At 43.3% G+C, this 18,464-nt stretch overlaps 1 protein-coding gene across 3 annotated transcripts in view; it reads right to left on the bottom strand.

Annotated features, from left to right (window-relative positions):
* Window positions 1-12,158: 12,158 nt before the first annotated feature.
* PATL1 (PAT1 homolog 1, processing body mRNA decay factor) overlaps window positions 12,159-18,464 on the bottom strand; it is a 321,287-nt gene continuing 314,981 nt past the window's right edge. For all 3 annotated transcript variants that reach the window (XM_044296605.1, XM_044296607.1, XM_044296608.1), the window contains one exon: window positions 12,159-12,374. In XM_044296605.1, the coding sequence (XP_044152540.1) occupies window positions 12,356-12,374 (19 nt within the window). In that variant the 3' untranslated portion in view covers window positions 12,159-12,355. The remainder of the gene's footprint in view (window positions 12,375-18,464) is intronic.

The following is an 18,464-nucleotide window of genomic DNA, read 5'->3' as shown; positions in this document are numbered from 1 at the left end:
GACAGTCTTATTGGTATTATTTTGGGCTACATATAATTTGTTTTTATGATCTGTTTTTTGTGAGGCAAGGTAACCAAAAAATGGCTGCTAATGCACAGTTTTCATTTTTTTGTTTTTTACAATGTTCATCAGATCATGAGCTATTTTTATAGTTGTAACAATATCAAATATGACTACTTTCTTTGTTTCAGTTTTAAAGGGAACCTGTCACCCAAAAATCGCCTATTAAGCTGTTTACAGTACCTTATAGTGCTGTATAGTCGTTTCCTGATGCACTTTTTGTTAGTTTTGCAGCATGTATGCTCAGTCAGAAATCGATGTTATATTCAGCTGCTGCCCCGTGCTTCAAGTCAGGCTTGAAGTCACGGGGGCAGCGGCCTCGGCGTCTTACATGGCCCTCTCCCCGCCCCCTGCCTCTGTGACTGACAGCCGAAATCCGATTCCGGGACCGCGCTCAACGGCCGCATGCGCAGTAAAGGGCGGCAGGAGCGCGGTCCCGGCTGCCGCGCGTACTACGCGCCGTCTTACTTTCGCCGCACTGCGCATGCGCCCGACATCCTGTATCAAACGCGCCCGCGCCCGGCATCTAGTAGAATAGTAGAAATAAACCACAGCACTCGTTTAAGGTTGAAGCATTATTATGCTTTTTAATTCTGTAGAAGGCTGGTCCTGATGCCTCTGCAAGGATGGTGTTTGCAGCAGGTGAGGGATCCCATTGGTTCCATGCTCTGTGGTGATAGGGACCCAATGGGATCCCTCACCCACCGCAAGCACCATCGATGCCGCTGTCAACACTGATCACGGCATAGAAGGGGTTAATCCACTGGCATCGCTGAACAGCAGTCACTGATATCCAGGCCCCCGCACTGATCGGATGGGAACTAGAGCGTTGCCTGCCTGATCACTGACGTAATAGTACGTCAAATTGAAAGAAGTCACCTGCCGATATGACGCAGAATTATGTCTTGTGTCATGAACGGGTTAAAAAAAAAAAAAAAAAGGATGTCCGGAATGGTGAAAGGTCCTCTTTAAATCTTGTCATCTGCAGTGGATAGCCTGTACATGCTCTTTCGGCAATAAGAATTACATCACGATTGTAATAATGGGTCTCAATACAACATGGGTAGATAATTACATTATACTGGTAATTTGATAGTAATCCTGACTATATCGCATGGTAAAAGTAATCTGTATATTGGTATATTCCTATTTTTATTACTACCCTTGTTGATGTTCAATAACAAATCTTTACTTGGGCCACACTCCGTGATCATCTGAACTCTATTTACCTCCCTCCCTGCTACAGCTTCTCTTTGCTCTCAGCCATTTGCCAACTGTTAAGCTGTCCTCATCCGATCTGCATTTTTTGTGGATCCAATGCGGAACCCTTAATTTCTATGGGGCTGCAAAAAATGCTGACAGATGTCATCAGTGTGCTGTGAGCATCCATGTGGCCATGCTGTAAATTATAGAACATGTTATGTTTTTGTCTGTTTTGTGGACAAGAATAGGCATTTCTACAATGGGGCGCGTGAAAAGGTGGGATGCAATTGGACCGCATCCATATTTTGAGAATTCACAATTGCTGGACTGCAGAACAGATACGGTTGTGTGCAGGAGGCCTTACGATTCATTTTGCATCAAATTACTCGTAAACATTAACTTCAAAAAGGGTGGCTTTGTCTACATGAAACGTAAATTATCCTAAAAAAAATTAAAAATACATTTTGTATCCTCAAATACGAGCTACAAAACCATAAAAATTTTTTTTTAATCATCTCCTTTATGTAGAATAAGATGAAATATATATATACATATATTATTTTTTTTTTTACATCATGGGCTTCACCACATCTAAAAACGCCCGTAGTAATAAAATATAAAAATATTTTTCCAATATGGTGAATGGCGCAATGAAAAAAGGGGTCAAAATGGCCAATTCATCGTTTTTTCATTGCTTCTCTTACCCCCCCCCCCCCAAAAATGTCATAAAACGTGATCAAACAGTCACACACTCTAAAATGTTATCAATAAAAACTACAGATCATCCCGCAAAAAATTAGCCCCCACACAACTCAGTAGATATGAGCTATAAAAAAGTTATGGGGATCAGAATATTAATTGATTTTTACACTATTTAGAAAAAAACAAAACACTATACATATGTGGTATCATTGTAAATCTTACTGACCCAGAGAATGAAGGTCACGGGTCAGTTTTGCTGCAAAAGGAAACGCCTTAAGGACAAAACCCGTAAAACGGTGGAGGAATTGTTATTTTTTTCCAATTCCACCCTATTCTACCAATGCTACTTCTCACTTTCACTGCTCTTGACAAAGATAATCCAAATGTATTACCTTAAGGCCCTATTGCCCTATCGATACATTTGTCCCGGTATGGATACGATACCGTGCACAGAGCAGCAGGGACAGTGTGAAGTCCTAGTCAGCCTGATAGAGCTCTATCAGGATGAATAGGACAAGGGATGAAAAAAATCCCAGGTTCTGGCCCCTAAGGGGGGAAATAGTTATAAAATAAAAATAAAAAGTGTAAAAATGTTTTAAAAAAACACCAAAATATGAATGACCTCCTTTCCCAATTTCACATATAAAATGTATAAACAAGCATATTGCCACGTTAGAAAAGTCCAAACTATTAAAATATGAATAAAAAAAATCCATGCGGTAAACGCCGAAACAGAAAAAAAAAATGCGCGATTCGCCATTTTTATAAAATTCGGAATGCATGTGGCTTTTTTTTTTTTTTTTCGTGTGGTATCGAATGATAGAGAGTATCGCAATACTTATTCATGGTATCGAAACCGAATAAAAAATTTGGTATCGCAACAACTCTACTTGTCCCTATACTAAGGAGTTCGCTGCATGTAATAGTAGATGCGTCCCACCCTCCCGATCTCCTCCTACGTTTCTTTCCAGAAACACATCAGGAGGGATCCAAATACTCAAGTATTGCAAGGAACAAGATCAGACAAGGTGTTTTTTTTTTTTTTTTTTTTTTTTTATACTCAAGGGCCCTTGAAAAACCATAGAGAAAAACCTGGGTCAAGCGCACTGGGAAATCTAGCCTTTTTATGATATGCGTGAGTTTATTCATTGTTTGCGAGTATAATAAAACCTCTTTGTTGATCTTGTTTGTTTCAATACTTCGGATCCCTCCTGTTGTGTTTCTGGAAAGAATCATAGGAGATTGGGAGCATGGGAAGCATCGAAGGCTGAACTACAGTCATTTGCTCAAATTTGTGAGCGTTCACATGTTTGATTTTCAGTGTGTGTTTGTATTAAGTGTGTGACTTTAGATGCAGGGACTTTAGGAGGTGACTACAGTAAGTCAGTTGCTTATCATTGCACTGTTGTATTGTACTTTTTCTCTCTTTTCTTGTGTAAGCCCCATTAGTAAGTATGAGTTCCATTATTGAAAGCACAGTCCAGTGCACATCTTGTCTAATGTATGCAGTCCTGGAACAGCATATCTTTGCATATCTTTGTTCAAAATTTGAGCAAATTACTAGTTTGGAATCGCACATCGTGTATCTAAAACAAAAGAGTTTCAACACTGAGAAGCGTTGGCAATTTGGAACAGAGTTCGCTTGCTCACTGAGCAGGCACTCTATGGGGTAGATGAGGAGGAGAGTGATAGCATGAATGCTCAGGAAAGCGAGGGAGGTAGCTGGATAACAATTAGAAAGCGGGGTAGAGGGAAGAGTGCCATGGAGGCTATCCCTGATCTGACACACCCCAACAAGTTTGCAAAGTTTGTAGATGAGGGGTATGTTAGTTCAGGGAGAGCACTCCTGCAGCAAGACACTTCCTCTGCCAGTCAAGGGAATGTCAGCTCAATTAGGCAGGGGACCAGGAGAGTAGGGCAGGCCAGACAGGTGCTGGTAGTGGGAAACTCAATTATTAGAGGTACAGATAGGGCAATCTGTCACAAAGATCAGGATCGTCAAACGGTGTGTTTTCCTGACACTTGAGTTTGACATATTCTGTATCGGGTTGACAGTTTACTGGGAGGGGCTGGCCAAGATCCAGCAGTCATGGTCTGCATTGAAACCAATGAGAAAGTTAGATGTAGGTAGAGCTTTCTTAAAAATGATTTTAGGGATTTAGGTCACAAACTTAGGGAAAGGGCCTCAAAGGTAGTGTTTTCTGAAATACTTCCTGTACCACAAGCCACACAAGAAAGGCAGCGGGAGATTAGGGAGGTTAACAAGTGGGTCAGGAACTACTGCAGGAAGGAGGGGTTTGGGTTCCTAGAGAACTGGGCCAACTTTTTTTGTCAGCTACAGGCTCTATCGTAGGAAGGGGCTACAACTCAATCGGTAAGAAGGGACAAGAACAGTTAATAAGAATAGGTGTAGGGTAAAAAAAAATTGCAAAAACCTCTTAATTGTATGCACACGAATGCCATAAAGGATCGTCAAAACTGGAGAGAGGTGGGTGATCGGGGGATTGCCATTATGTAAAGTCCTACCTAAAGCCCACAGTCCGGGAAGATAAATGAGGGATATGAACATGTGGAGTCACTGTGGGTAGAAATACATGGTGGCAAAACAATAATAAAATGCTCATAGTTTATTATAAGCCACCTAATATACCAGAGTCCACAGAAAATCTACTACTAAATGATCTAGATGAGGCGGAAAATCATAATGGGGTCGTTATTATGGGGGATGTCAACTACCCAGATGTAGGCTGTGAAACTGAAACCTGTAGATTTCATAAAGAAACAGGTTTCTGGCAATAACCAAAGACAATTACCTTTTTCCAACTGGTTCAGAACTCTACTAGAGGGACGGCCATACTGGACTTAGTATTAACCAATAGACGTGATGAAGCAAAAGACGTGCAGGTTGGGGGATACCTGGGAAATATGGACCATAAAATAATAAACTTCCAATGGTCATTTAAAAGAGTGTTTCTTCAGGAAGGAACAGAAATACCAAATGTGGATAAACAGAATTGTTAAGAAAGCAATACATGACAAAAAGAAAGCATTTAAATCACTAAAACAGGTGCATAGCAAGGAAAAACATTACAGAAAAAAATAAAAAAAAGACAGATTCATTGCAAAAGAGTAAAGCTAACCCTAAAATGTTCTTCAATTATATAAATGATAAAAAGTATTAATCTGAAGTTGTCAGCCCTTTACAGAGTGATAAGAGGGGAGATGCAGAGAGTGATGAGGAGAAAGCAAAGCTATTAAATATTTTTTTTCTGAGGAAAATAAGTTGTCAGATGAAATGCAGAATATAAAGTAAATTTCCAATTAAAAGTGCCCTGTCTGACCTAGGAAGTGGAGCTGCATCTTAAAGAGATGAAAATAGACAAATCACCGGGAACAGATGATATACACCCCGTATCCTAAGAGCATTAAGTAATGTTATAGTCAGACCCTTAATTCTAATATTTAAGTACTCTATATTGACAGGTAGTGTTCCACAGGATTGGCGCATAGAAAATGTAGTTCCAATATTCAAAAAAGGTCCAACAACAGAGCCCGAAAACTACAGGCCGGTAAGTTTAACATCTGTCGTTAGTAAACAGTTTAAACGTTTTCTAAGAGATGCTATCTCGGAGTACCTCAATGAAAATAAGCAAATAACGCCATGTCAGCATGGCTTCATGAGGTATCGGTCATGTCAAACTAATTTAATCATTTTCTATGAGGAGGTGAGTTCTAGACTTGAGCGTTGCGAATCAATGAATGTCGTATATCTTGACTGCTCCAAAGCATTTAATACTGACTGCACAACATAAAAGGTTAACTGGCTCAGTGATAATAACCACCCTCTGTTTTCTAACGGTACACACTCAGATTAGGTCACGGTCACTAGTGGGGTAACACAGGGGTCAGTATTGGGTCCTATTCTCTTCAATATATTTATTAAATGATCTTGTAGAAGGCTTATACAGTAAAAAAAAATGTTTGCAGATGACACTAAATTGTGTAAAGTGATTAACATAGAAGAGCACAGTATACTGCTACAGATGGATCTGGATAGAATGGAGGGTTGGGCAGAGAAGTGGCAGATGAGATTTAACACAGACAAATGTAAGGTTAGGCACATGGTAAAGAAAAATACATGTCACCAGTACATACTAAATGGTAAAAAAATGGGTAACACAGATATGGAAAAGGACTTGGGAATGTCAGTGGACAGCAAACTAAGCTGCAGAAACCAGTGTCAGGCAGCTGCTGCCAAGGCCAATAAGATAATGGGTCACATCAAGAGGGGCATAGATGCATGTGATGTATTAGTCCTGACACTTTACAAATCCCTAGTCAGCCTACACATGGACTACTGTGTACAGTTCTGGGCTCCTATGAACAAGGCAGACATAGCAGAGCTGGAGAGGGTTCAGAGAAGGGCAACTAAAGTAATAACTGGAATGAGTGGACTACAGTACCCTGAATTATCAAAATTAGGGTTATTCACGTTAGAAAAAAGACGACCGAGGGGTGATCTAATTACTATGTATAAATATATCAGGGATCAGTACAGAGATCTTTCCCATCATCTGTTTATCCCCCCGGACTGTGAAGAGGAGACATCCTCTGCGTCTAGAGGAAAGAAGGTTTGTACACAAACATAGAAGAGGATTCTTACGGTAAGAGCAGTGAGACAATGAAACCCTATGCCTGAGGTGGTGGTGAATTCACTAAAAGGGTTCAAGAGGGGACTGGATGTATTTCTGGAGTGTAATAATATTACAGGCTATAGCTACTAGAGAGGGCTCGTTGATCCAGGGAGTTATTCCGATTGCCTGATTGGAGTCGGGAAGGAATTTTTTATTCCCCTAAAGTTGGTAAAATTGGCTTCTACCTCTCAGTTTTTTTTTTCAGCCATATAAACTATTTTTCTATGATTTTATGGAGTGATGATGAGGAGGAACTGAGCCCTTCTTGCTTCTTTGGAATTTTATGTTCAGGACATATATATATATATATATAGCGGAGATAGAAGACTTACTTCACCAGGGAGGGCAGTATAGGATAAGCATATGAAACCTTTACCCTTCCCTCCCCTGCCGAGATCGCTTGATAGAGTGAGATGAACTTGCCTACACGTCCCAGAAGAATGACACCAGGGTTCCAAGTGGAGAGTTCTTTATTGGTTAGTAGCTCAACGCGTTTCGGTGTGTATACTCTCCTTTTTCAAGAGCAAATAAAATACCATCATTGAGCAGGCACCTTGGCTAAATGCGACAGGGGTTCCCGTGGACCCCCCCCCCCCCCCCCTCGTGTCGGCGATCGATGCAAACCGCAGCGATCAATTAAGATCTGCGGTTTGCGGCTTTTCATGTTGCGGGTGGCGGCAGGCAGCTGTGCCATCGGGTCCCCGTGGGGCTGTAGGGGGGACCCGATGGCATGGAAGGCAGCGCAATGCGGTGACGAACCTGTGAGATGCAGCCCCCTGGATCTCTCAGGCCGGAAGCTGTATGAGTAATACACACTGTATTACTCATACAGCCAATGCATTCCAATACAGAAGTAAAAAAATGCATTGTAAAAGGGATTAGACCCCCAAAAGTTGAAGTCCCAAAGTGGGACAAAAAAATAAAGTAAATTAAAAAGTAAAAAATAAATAAAGCCCCCCGCCCCAAAATTAAAAGTTTCAAGTAAAAAACAAAAAAAAAAATATTTCCCCCAAATAAAGTCAAAAATAAAATATTGAAAATAAAATAAAAAAAGTAGACATATTCGGTATCGCCGCGTCCGTATCGACCGGCTCTATAAACATATGACATGACCTAACCTCTCAGTTGAACACCGTAAAAAATAAAAACTGTGCTAAAATAGAACCGATCTAACAGTCACCTCATCCCGCAAAAAAGGAGACCCTGCCTAAGACAATCACCCCAAAAATAAAAAAACTATGGCTCAGAATATGGAGACACTAAAACATCTTTTTTTGTTTTAAAAAAGCTCTTATTATGTCAAACTTAAGTAAATTAAAAAAAGTATACATATTAGGTATCGCTGCATCCGTATCAACCGGCTCTATAAAAATATCACATGACCTAACCCCTCAGATGAACACCGTAAAAAGAAAAGTGTCAAAAAAGCACCCCAAAATAGTGCCAAACAGTCATCTCATCCTACAAAAATCATACCCTACCCAAGATAATCGCCCAAAAACTGAAAAAACTATGGCTCTCAGACACTAGACTATGGAGACACTAAAACATGATTTTTTTTTTTTGTTTCAAAAATGAAATCATTGTGTAAAACTTACATAAAATGATGTATCACCGCGTCCGTGATAACCTGCTCTTTAAAAAAACCACATGATCTAACCTGTCAGATGTTGTAAATAACAAAAAACAAACAAACAGCTATTTCTTGTTACCTTGCCTCACAAAAAGTGTACCAACAAAACTTCCACCCTATCCTGTAGTTTTTACGAATCAGGGCCATAAATATTGAGTTTTGTTTGGCTGTTAACCCTTGCTTTGTAACTGGAAAAAAAAATAAACATTGGAAAATCTGCCAAAAAAGTGAAATTTTGAAATTGTATCTATTTTCCATTAATTCTTGTGGAACACCTAAAGGGTTAACAAAGTTTGTAAAATCAGTTTTAAATACATTGAGGGGTGTAGTTTCTAGAATGGGGTCATTTTTGGGTAGTTTCTATTATGTAAGCCTCACAAAGTGACTTTAGACCTGAACTGGTCCTTCATTTTTTTTGAAATTTCAAGATTTACTTCTAAAAGCAGAGCCGATGCTTGTTTTGCTTCCTTTAAGGCTGAGTAACTCCAGAAGATCTGATGGTATATTCTAACCCCCAGGCGTTCCCATGGTGACGGGGACGCTTGCCTGCGGGTTAGAATATACCATCGGATCTGAGTTTTACGAGCTCAGTGAGATCGTAAAAACTCAAATCCGATGGTATATTCTAACCCCCAGGCCTTCCCATGGTGACAGGGACGCTTGCCTGGGGGTTAGAATATACAGGGCCACGCCGCTCACAGCAGTATATTTATAAACTAATCAGTAACTACTTTAACTTTAATCATTGCTCATTGCTGAGCTCTTTACTTGGATTATTATTACCGAAGCTAAGACAAAGTAAGATATCTAAATAATCCAAGTAAAGAGCTCAGCAATGAGCAATGATTAAAGTTAAAGTAGTTGCTGATTAGTTTATAAATATAATGCTGTGAGCGTCGGGGAGGGGGATCTGTGGATGGCACTGTAGGGGAATCTGTGGATGGCAGTGCCATCTACAAATCCCCCTACAGTGCCATCCACAGATCCCTCCTCCCCTAAACAGTGGCATCCACAGATCTCCCCCCTAAACAGTGCCATCCACAGATCCCCCCCCCTAAACAGTGCCATCCACAGATCCCCCCCCCTAAACAGTGCCATCCACAGATCCCCCCTCCCCTAAACAGTGCCATCCACAGATCCCCCCTCCCCTAAACAGTGCCATCATGTCACTGCTTAGGGGAGGGGGGATCTGTGGAAGGCACTGTTTAGGGGGGGATCTGTGGATGGCACTGTTTAGGGGGGATCTGTGGATGCCACTGTTTAGGGGAGGGGGGATCTGTGGATGCCACTGTTTAGGGGAGGGGGGGATCTGTGGATGGCACTGTTTAGGGGAGGGGGGGATCTGTGGATGGCACTGTTTAGGGGGAGATCTGTGGATGGCACTGTTTAGGGGAGGGGGGGGGATCTGTGGATGGCACTGTTTAGGGGAGGGGGGATCTGTGGATGGCACTGTTTAGGGGGGAGATCTGTGGATGGCACTGTTTAGGGGGGAGATCTGTGGATGGCACTGTTTAGGGAGGGGGGGATCTGTGGATGGCACTGTTTAGGGGAGGGGGGGATCTGTGGATGGCACTGTTTAGGGGGGAGATCTGTGGATGGCACTGTTTAGGGGAGGGGGGGATCTGTGGATGGCACTGTTTAGGGGAGGGGGGATCTGTGGAAGGCACTGTTTAGGGGGGATCTGTGGATGCCACTGTTTAGGGGAGGGGGGATCTGTGGATGCCACTGTTTAGGGGAGGGGGGGGATCTGTGGATGGCACTGTTTAGGGGAGGGGGGATCTGTGGATGGCACTGTTTAGGGGGGAGATCTGTGGATGGCACTGTTTAGGGGAGGGGGGGATCTGTGGATGGCACTGTTTAGGGGAGGGGGGGATCTGTGGATGGCACTGTTTAGGGGGGATCTGTGGATGGCACTGTTTAGGGGGGGATCTGTGGATGGCACTGTTTAGGGGGGGATCTGTGGATGGCACTGTTTAGGGGGGATCTGTGGATGGCACTGTTTAGGGGGGGATCTGTGGATGGCACTGTTTAGGGGGGGATCTGTGGATGGCACTGTTTAGGGGGGGATCTGTGGATGGCACTGTTTAGGGGGGGGGATCTGTGGATGGCACTGTTTAGGGGAGGGGGGATCTGTGGATGGCACTGTTTAGGGGAGGGGGGATCTGTGGATGGCACTGTTTAGGGGAGGGGGGGATCTGTGGATGGCACTGTTTAGGGGAAGGATCTGTGGATGGCACTGTTTAGGGGAAGGATCTGTGGATGGCACTGTTTAGGGGAAGGATCTGTGGATGGCACTGTTTAGGGGGGGTTCTGTGGATGGCACTGTTTAGGGGGGGTTCTGTGGATGGCACTGTTTAGGGGGGGATATGTGGATGGCACTGTTTAGGGGAGGGGGATCTGTAGATGGCTCTGTTCAAATTTCATGCACATTAAATGCAACAGCAGTATTTGCACTGTAAACCTCCTTTTTTATTTATATAAAGTGTGGGTGAACTTAAACTGTATGGCTATACTGTGGTTCCTGTAGGCTTTGCATGCGTAAGGTGTGGAGGGGGGGGGCCTCCATGTCTATTTTGCTTGGGGCCCCCAAATTCCTTCAAACGGCCCTGGTGTCAGTAACCAGAGCCCTCCCCCCTAAAGGGTTTATCTCCTGCAGCACAAAGGGGTCCTCTTACCACATGTTGCTTTCATTTATACACTGAGCAGATGGCAGATCTCCCTTCCCTGGTCGGTGCTGCTTCGACTCTACTTCTCCAGTTCTGCTGAGTGAGGGAGCATCTGCCAAGCGCAGGGACAGGGAGAAGTGCACACAGCCCAGGCACTGTTATCAGCTGCTGGGGAGGACCTGGCTTTAATCATTTACTTACAGTCCATGGCTGTCAGTAATCTGACCTTGCAAGCAGCGTGCTTCTGCGTCCTCTAAACCTTCTAAAAATAATCCATCATACTAAAATTAGAACCTTTTCCTATATACTGTTAAAATTGACATTGGTTCATCTGTCATTGGTCTTGGTCCACACTGACTTGTAACTGCAGTGGCCAATAACTTTTTTTTTTTCCCTTAAGGGCTGTTTCACACGAGCGAGTCCATTGCGGGAATCACGCTCCGTATGTGAGTGTAAAAAGGTCAGTATGATTCTGTAGAAATAAGGTCAAGCAGAGGCACATAGCATTATAAATCATGATAATGCCGTGCGCTCCTGCAAGTCCAGAGCGGAGGATCACACTCACACACCGATGTCAATTTTAACAGTATATAGGAAAAGGTTCTAATTTTAGTATGATGGATTATTTTTAGAAGGTTTATAAAATCTCTAAGCTCTCAGACATCCCCTTTAATAATTAGTATCCGTTCAGAGGGCAGGTCACATATTTTATAAAGTACATTCAATTTTCTTTAGTTTACTCAGCATGTACACAACAAACTTTGTATACTGCAGACTATGTAAGAACAATAGCAACAAGTTACCAACTGGACTTTAATAGTTTAAAAATACTGAGGACCTATGAGAACTTTTCTTTAGATGTACAGTCATATAGATATATATATATGGTATATAAAAAGAACCAGTGCATTAAGGCACATGTACAAATGCAATGTCATTTAAGAGTCCAGTTTAATAATACTTTATATTTATTTACACAGTGGTATGTGTGTGTGTATATATATATATATATATATATATATATATATACTATATATACTATATATATACACACACATACATACACTCACACATATACACACACACACAAAACAGGATTAATCTGAAAGAGCCTTCCAGTGGCATTAGCAATGATGGATCTCAGACAGCAATTTTTTAAAATCCTACACAATGGTATGTGCTCCAGCATGGTTCATATTCTGTCTTGCATCAGCAAAGTCACTTCTGTCCTGTAGATGGTGATGCAGGGCCACCAGGCCTTTTTTTTTTTTAACAGGAATTTCCCTTTACTGCAATGCTCATATTGACCTTAGCGGGAACATAATAAAACCTCACATAAAACCCCTGAAGCAAAGACTGGAAAGGAAGCTTGTGGCAGGTCCAAGGTGCAACTTTTTTCAGGGACTGTGAGGCAACCTGAATTTCAAGGAAGAAAAATCCTTAATCAATAAAAGCGCTTTATAAAAAAATAATACACATTGACAAAATGAGGTCCCAGAGGCTGAAATTGGATGGAGAGCAGGTTTTTAGTACATAATGTGCTGAACGCCTGCACCAATCATCAGTCTCATATAGGATTAAGGCGCCCCCCCCCCTCCAAGTAGGGAATATAAGAGCATATACCACAAACATGCCCTCCTAAATCTGGGATTAAGAGGTATAACCCTCTTAAAATCATACATAAACCAGAAAATCTGGCAAACAGATGCAGTCTAAAATGCAGGGGATGGTCATTGCTTGAATTCTGTAAATATGCTTTCACGCTTCTGTGCTGTCAGTGCAGTTACTAGGGATAAACTGTACTTTCAGTGTAGTTGTTGTACAGTATGCCCCTGGCAACCAGATAATTCAGGTCTTAAGCACTGAATTGCCTCTGAACTGTAGGCATAAAATTGACAAGGAGGCTTAAACCAGGCTTTTCCCCATCTAAATTTTATTTGCATCATGAACTGGATATTTAGCGTGTGTCCTAGCTCTGCTGATCGGCACAGTGGTGATGGCAGGAAATTGTTTTCCTTTTCTCACTTGCCCCTTTTTTCTCTTTTCTCAATCCGTTTTTTTTATATTTTTTCCCTCCCCCCCCCCCCTCTTTCTCATCTCTAATTTCTCTGTGCCCTCTTCTTTTTGTCCTTTGTTTTCTTCCTTTTTTTTCTCTCTTGTCTTTTACTTTTCTTCTCATCACCCTTCCCCCCCTTTCTTTATCACTTACTTTCCCTTTTCTCTGGCTATTTTTCCCTACTCTACTATTTCTTTCTCTGCCTTATCTTCACCTATATACACCAAATACAACTTCGCTTCTTAACATCCTTCTTTCTCACATTTGTTTTACATTGAGTCCCAGTCTCATGATCTATACTACGGATGGTCAACCTGTGGCTCTCCAGCTGTTGTAAAACTACGATTCCCACTATACCCTGCTGTAGGCTGTTAGCTGTAGGCAGTCTAGGTATGCTGGGAGTTGTAGAACAGCTGGAGAGCCGCAGGTTGGCCATCCCTGATCTATACTCTCAACATTTGCAGTCAGCACAATAGTCAACAGACACCTCCCCCTACGTCACATCACAATACATTCACATAAGGGCTCATGCACAAGAACGTATTTTCTTTCTGCGTCAGTTTCTTTTTTTTTGCAGACCGTCTACAGAACCATTTATTTCAATGGATTTGCAAAAATAAATAAATAAAAAACGGAAGTTAGTCTGTGTGCATTCTGTTTCCATTCCGCAAGAACATGTCCTATTCCTGTCCGCATTATGGACAAGGATAGTACTGTTCTATTAGGGGCCAGCTGTTCCGTTCCGCAAAATACGGAATACACATGGACGTTGTGAGGAATATGGATTAATATTTTATGTCCGCCATGTTCCCACACCAGGCATCAGCTGTCAGATAGAGGTAGTGACCGCCACAGGAGGGCCCTGCTTCAAAGCCAGCAAATGGCAGAGGACCTCTAGCAGTCCACCAGTGTTTACAGCTTTTTACACTTCCATTTAGCCAGCCAGGAACCCAGCTACTGGAACAGTAAAGACCTCTCTGCAGGAGGTCTAGTCCATTCCCCTGTTCAATCAAATCTAGCAGACAGCATGGAACCGGCAATTTAAAAGGAAATATGAATCGCCCAGTCATCACAGGCAAAAATCGGATACATATTTGTGTCCCTGTGGGAGGCCAGGGAAGGGAGATATACATATCTCCCCACAGAAACTAAATAACTGTACCATGCTTTGACGCTACTTGTAGCCGGAACCCAGGAGGGTCTATTAATCTCCCTGTGACCTTCTGGTCTGGAGCTATGAACCCTAAAGGGTTTTGTGGGTCATTGAGCTACCAAGATCAGCAGGGGGCTCTTCCCAGAGGCGGGAAGAGGAGGGGCCGGCTACAGTTTAAAGGGTTTCTGTCATGAGAAAAATCGTTATGTAGCTGACTGACATTAGCGATGTCAGTAGTACATAACAGTACGATTTATAACTCCCTGTCTGCCGCCGTTCCCTCAAAATAAAGACTTATAATATGCTAATGAGCCTTAAGGTGCTAGTAGGGAGTTGCTGCAGTACCTAGAGGCTCCGTCTTCTCACCCTTTGGCACGCCCATGTACAGTTGATTGACGTCAGAGTTCTCCTCAGTGTCCCATAAATCCCACGCCTGCGCCATCCCATTTAGTATTCGGTGCAGGAGCAGTGAGGAAGCCGGCAGTAGGAGCATATCCTTCACTCACTGCGCCTGCACTGAATACTAAATAGGACGGCGCAGGCACGGGATTTACGGCATACTAAGGAGAACTCTGACATCAATCAACTGTACATGGGCGCGCTAAAGGGTGAGAAGATACTGTTATGTACTGCTGACATTAGCACATCGCTAATGTCAGTCAGCTACATAACGATTTTTCTCATGACAGCAAGCGGGCGTGTGTTTTCTCTGAAGGAGGGTCACATTGTGCCATGTGTTCGGAGGGACCTGCAACCAGCTGACATCAGTGCCCTCCATGTAAATACAGCTAAGAACTCATCACAACCCAAAAGGACTCATCCATCTGGTAAACTGACTTCTGCTCTGCTTAACCCTGTTTGTACCATACCACCTGTATTTGAAACCTCAGACCACTGTATTTATTCCTTGTGTGTATAGTGTTATTAGCCCTTAAGGCAATTAAATATATAATTTAATCTTGTGCCGCTTTGTATCTCAGGCACGAATCCACACGTCCGTGTTTCGGCCTAGTTATATGTTACCGTGGGATGGTTTCTTACCCTGTATGATCCCGTTAGTACACCGGGCTTATAGCAAACAAAAAACTGGTGTCAGTCTTCCCAGACTGAGAATGCGCTGTTTCACTGGGGCAGTGAAAAGGCTCTCTCAGCTTGTTGCCTTTCTGTGCACGTGTGGACAGGAGGAGTCTGTGAAAACTGTACCAAGACTGACCTTACCCTCTCCTCCAGGAGGGCGTAATGTCATGCCATGGTAACCAGTGACCATACCGTATCTCGTGAGCTCGAAGTAGTTAATGTCTGGCATCAGTCGGGACCCGAGGGGTATGGTATTCGTCATATATTGGTGGCAGCAAAGTGGGATGGAGATACTAGTGTGTATGAGTGTGGGACCCATACTCCCAGACACTAAAGACTATCAGCAGTAACTTTTGCCGCTGGAGTCTTAAGGTGTGTGCGCATCAGGTTGCAGTCTGTCAGTGATCATCAGTTGCAATGACGGTCAGTATCACAAGGAGCAAAGCTAAGGAGATGGCCGATGCTATGAATGGTGGCGGAGAGGACGCAGTCCAGATGGGGGCCAAGAGAAGATGGAACGCAAATTTATTCAAGGAGGGGGAGCACAGCCAAAGCTCCCCAAGGAGCCAGATGTCGGAGGTGAGGTCTGCGGTGGGCCTTACTCCACCTGCCCGTCCCCCAGCCAAGCAGGCTTGGATGCTCTCCTACAGGCTACTCTAGACCATCTCCAGGCCGGAGACCAGGCTTCCTTTGAGAACCTCATCACAGGTGCAGAGCGTCGCGAACAAGCAGAGGCTGCAGAACGTTGTAAGCAATCTGCAGAACGACGCGAGCAGGCCGAGCGGGAGCATCAGCTGCAAGTGCTCCAGCTCCAACAGCCCTCTCCAGGCCTATGTGAATCTCCAGAGATCCGGATTTCAAAACTACGGGCGGAGGACTTTCCCCTACTGGACAAAGATGGGGACTTGGACACTTTCTTGTTGGCATTTGAGACGGCCTGCCATCAGTACCAGCAGCCGGAGGACCAGTGGGTCCGATTCCAAAACACCAATTCTCAGGAGAAAAGCCCTTGAAATCTTCGGGTACCTGCCCAGCAAGACCATCCTGAGCTATGAGGACATCAAGCAGGTTCTGGTCCGGGAGTACAACTTGACCCTGGAGACATACCGGAAAAAGCTCTGGGCCGATCACATGCGGGCCCTGCTGAGAGCAGTCGACCAATGGACCACAGGATTGGAGCTCACCACCGTCCAGCAGCTGAAGGAGCTCATTGCCACAGAGCAGTTCTTGTGGAATTGCTGGAGGACCTCCAGCAATACCTCCGTGACCGGAAGCCAAAGGGGTCCTTGGCAACAGCAGCCCTGGCCGACTAGTACACCAACAACCGGACTTCAGAGGCCCGGAAACCTGTCGGCTGGAGCAGCCAGGACACTTCAAGGCCATGTGTCCCCAGCGCCAGTGGGACCTGTCCCAGTCATTGACCCAGAAACCACCCACTGTGTTGTGTGTGGGTAGTGGAAGGTCCCTTGACAATTTTCAATCGGTCAGTGTGGGCCAGGCCGTGGCCATGGGACTTGGAGACACCGGCGCTGAGAAGACTCTGGCACGGCCTGAACTGGTGGCACCCTATGATTTATTGCCCGAGAGATCCCTTACTGTCTCCAGGATTGGAGTAGAAGCGGCACTGCCCATCGCCAAGGTCTATTTGGACTGGGGCGCCAGTCGAGGAGTAAGCGAGGTGGGGGTATCCTCAAATATCCCTGACAGTGTTTTGCTGGAGATGGACCTGGGGCGGCTTGTGTCTAAGTACGTGGCTGCTGACACCCCGAGGTCCGATCCCCCAGAAAGTGATGTCATGTCCACCCCTGTTGCTACTGTTTTTTTTTTTAACCATAATTTTTATTTTATGATTTTAGATAGTTATCACCATACAATGAGCGTTCATATACAGTAAAATTATGCATAGACCTATCTGATACATAATCGGTAATGATGTTCTTCTAGTAGTAAATATGAGATGTTAGAAGCAAATGTACATTTATCAAAGTATCATTTTTCTATTATATCCGATCATCGGTCATAAGTTATTGTTAATAATTAAACCAAACATATTGGAAAACTCCCTCCACCCCCCCCCCCCCCTATTTCTGTCTATCTTACTCCTTGCCAGCCTAGTATCTAAGATCTCCTATTGTTCTTCATGAAATATCTTAAATTCTGATTACTTTTATTTTCAAATATATATACTATTTGGAAAAATATGTACCAAGGGTCTGATGGATCCAATTTTAGAAACCACTCTGTGTGTTTAAAAGGTCGTACAATTTCCTAGATCTCCTCTGTCTTAAGAAAATGTGAAACATATGGTCTCCAGCTTCCAAAGAAAGATTTGGTTAATTCAGATTTGCAGTATTCAGCTTCTAATTTCTCCAGAATTAGACATCTTGTGGTCATTTGCAATGGTTCATAAATTTGTGGGACACTTGGGTTTAGCCAGTGCCTCAACAAACTCCTTTTGGCAGCTAAAAATATTACATGAAACCTGACCTTACATGCTTCTGTCTGCATATGAAATAGAAATAAAATCGGGTCCAAGGGAAGTGTTATATGGGTTTTAGTTTCAATAAGGCTATAAGAGTTCCAAAACTCTTTTACCTTAGGACAAGCCCATAGACCATGTGTCATATCTGTGTTTTGCATTTCGGACAACGTGTTATTTTATTTTTTATCAATTTTCTCGGGAGTTCTAGGAACATGGAAACCATATATCGCCCTGTGTATAACTTTGAATTGCGTTTCCCACCATATTTCATTTCCTATATGTTTGCGGACCCGCTACCAACCCTCCAATATATCATCTGGTATGGATATTCGGGAGCCCTCTGCGCCAACCTTTAAACAGACTTATATCCCTTTTTTTTACATCATTTATACATCTATAAATGTAGGCCAATGAATTTGTTGTACCTCCTGAAATGACCAGAGAGTCGAATAGATTTGTTCCACATTCTTTGGATAGGTCTTGTACTCTGGGTTTTAGAAAAGCAAGGAGATGTTGATAAGCAAGAAAATGAGAGCTCGGGATGCTATATCATGTACCTCCCTAACATCCAGATATAGTTTTTCTTTCAGGTTCATCATGTGTCTAACTTCCCTAATTTCCAATCCTGCCCAGAGAGAGAACTGTTTATTTATTGATGATGCCCGAAATTCAGGGTGTTTCCATATCTTCATGTGCTTAAACAACTGATACGGGAGGTTATACAGTTTCCTGACCGCT

The sequence above is a fragment of the Bufo gargarizans genome, chromosome 6 (assembly GCF_014858855.1).
Source record: "Bufo gargarizans isolate SCDJY-AF-19 chromosome 6, ASM1485885v1, whole genome shotgun sequence".
Lineage (NCBI taxonomy): Eukaryota > Metazoa > Chordata > Amphibia > Anura > Bufonidae > Bufo > Bufo gargarizans.
Note: the sequence above shows the minus strand (reverse complement) of the source record. Positions and strands in the feature narration are given on the sequence as shown.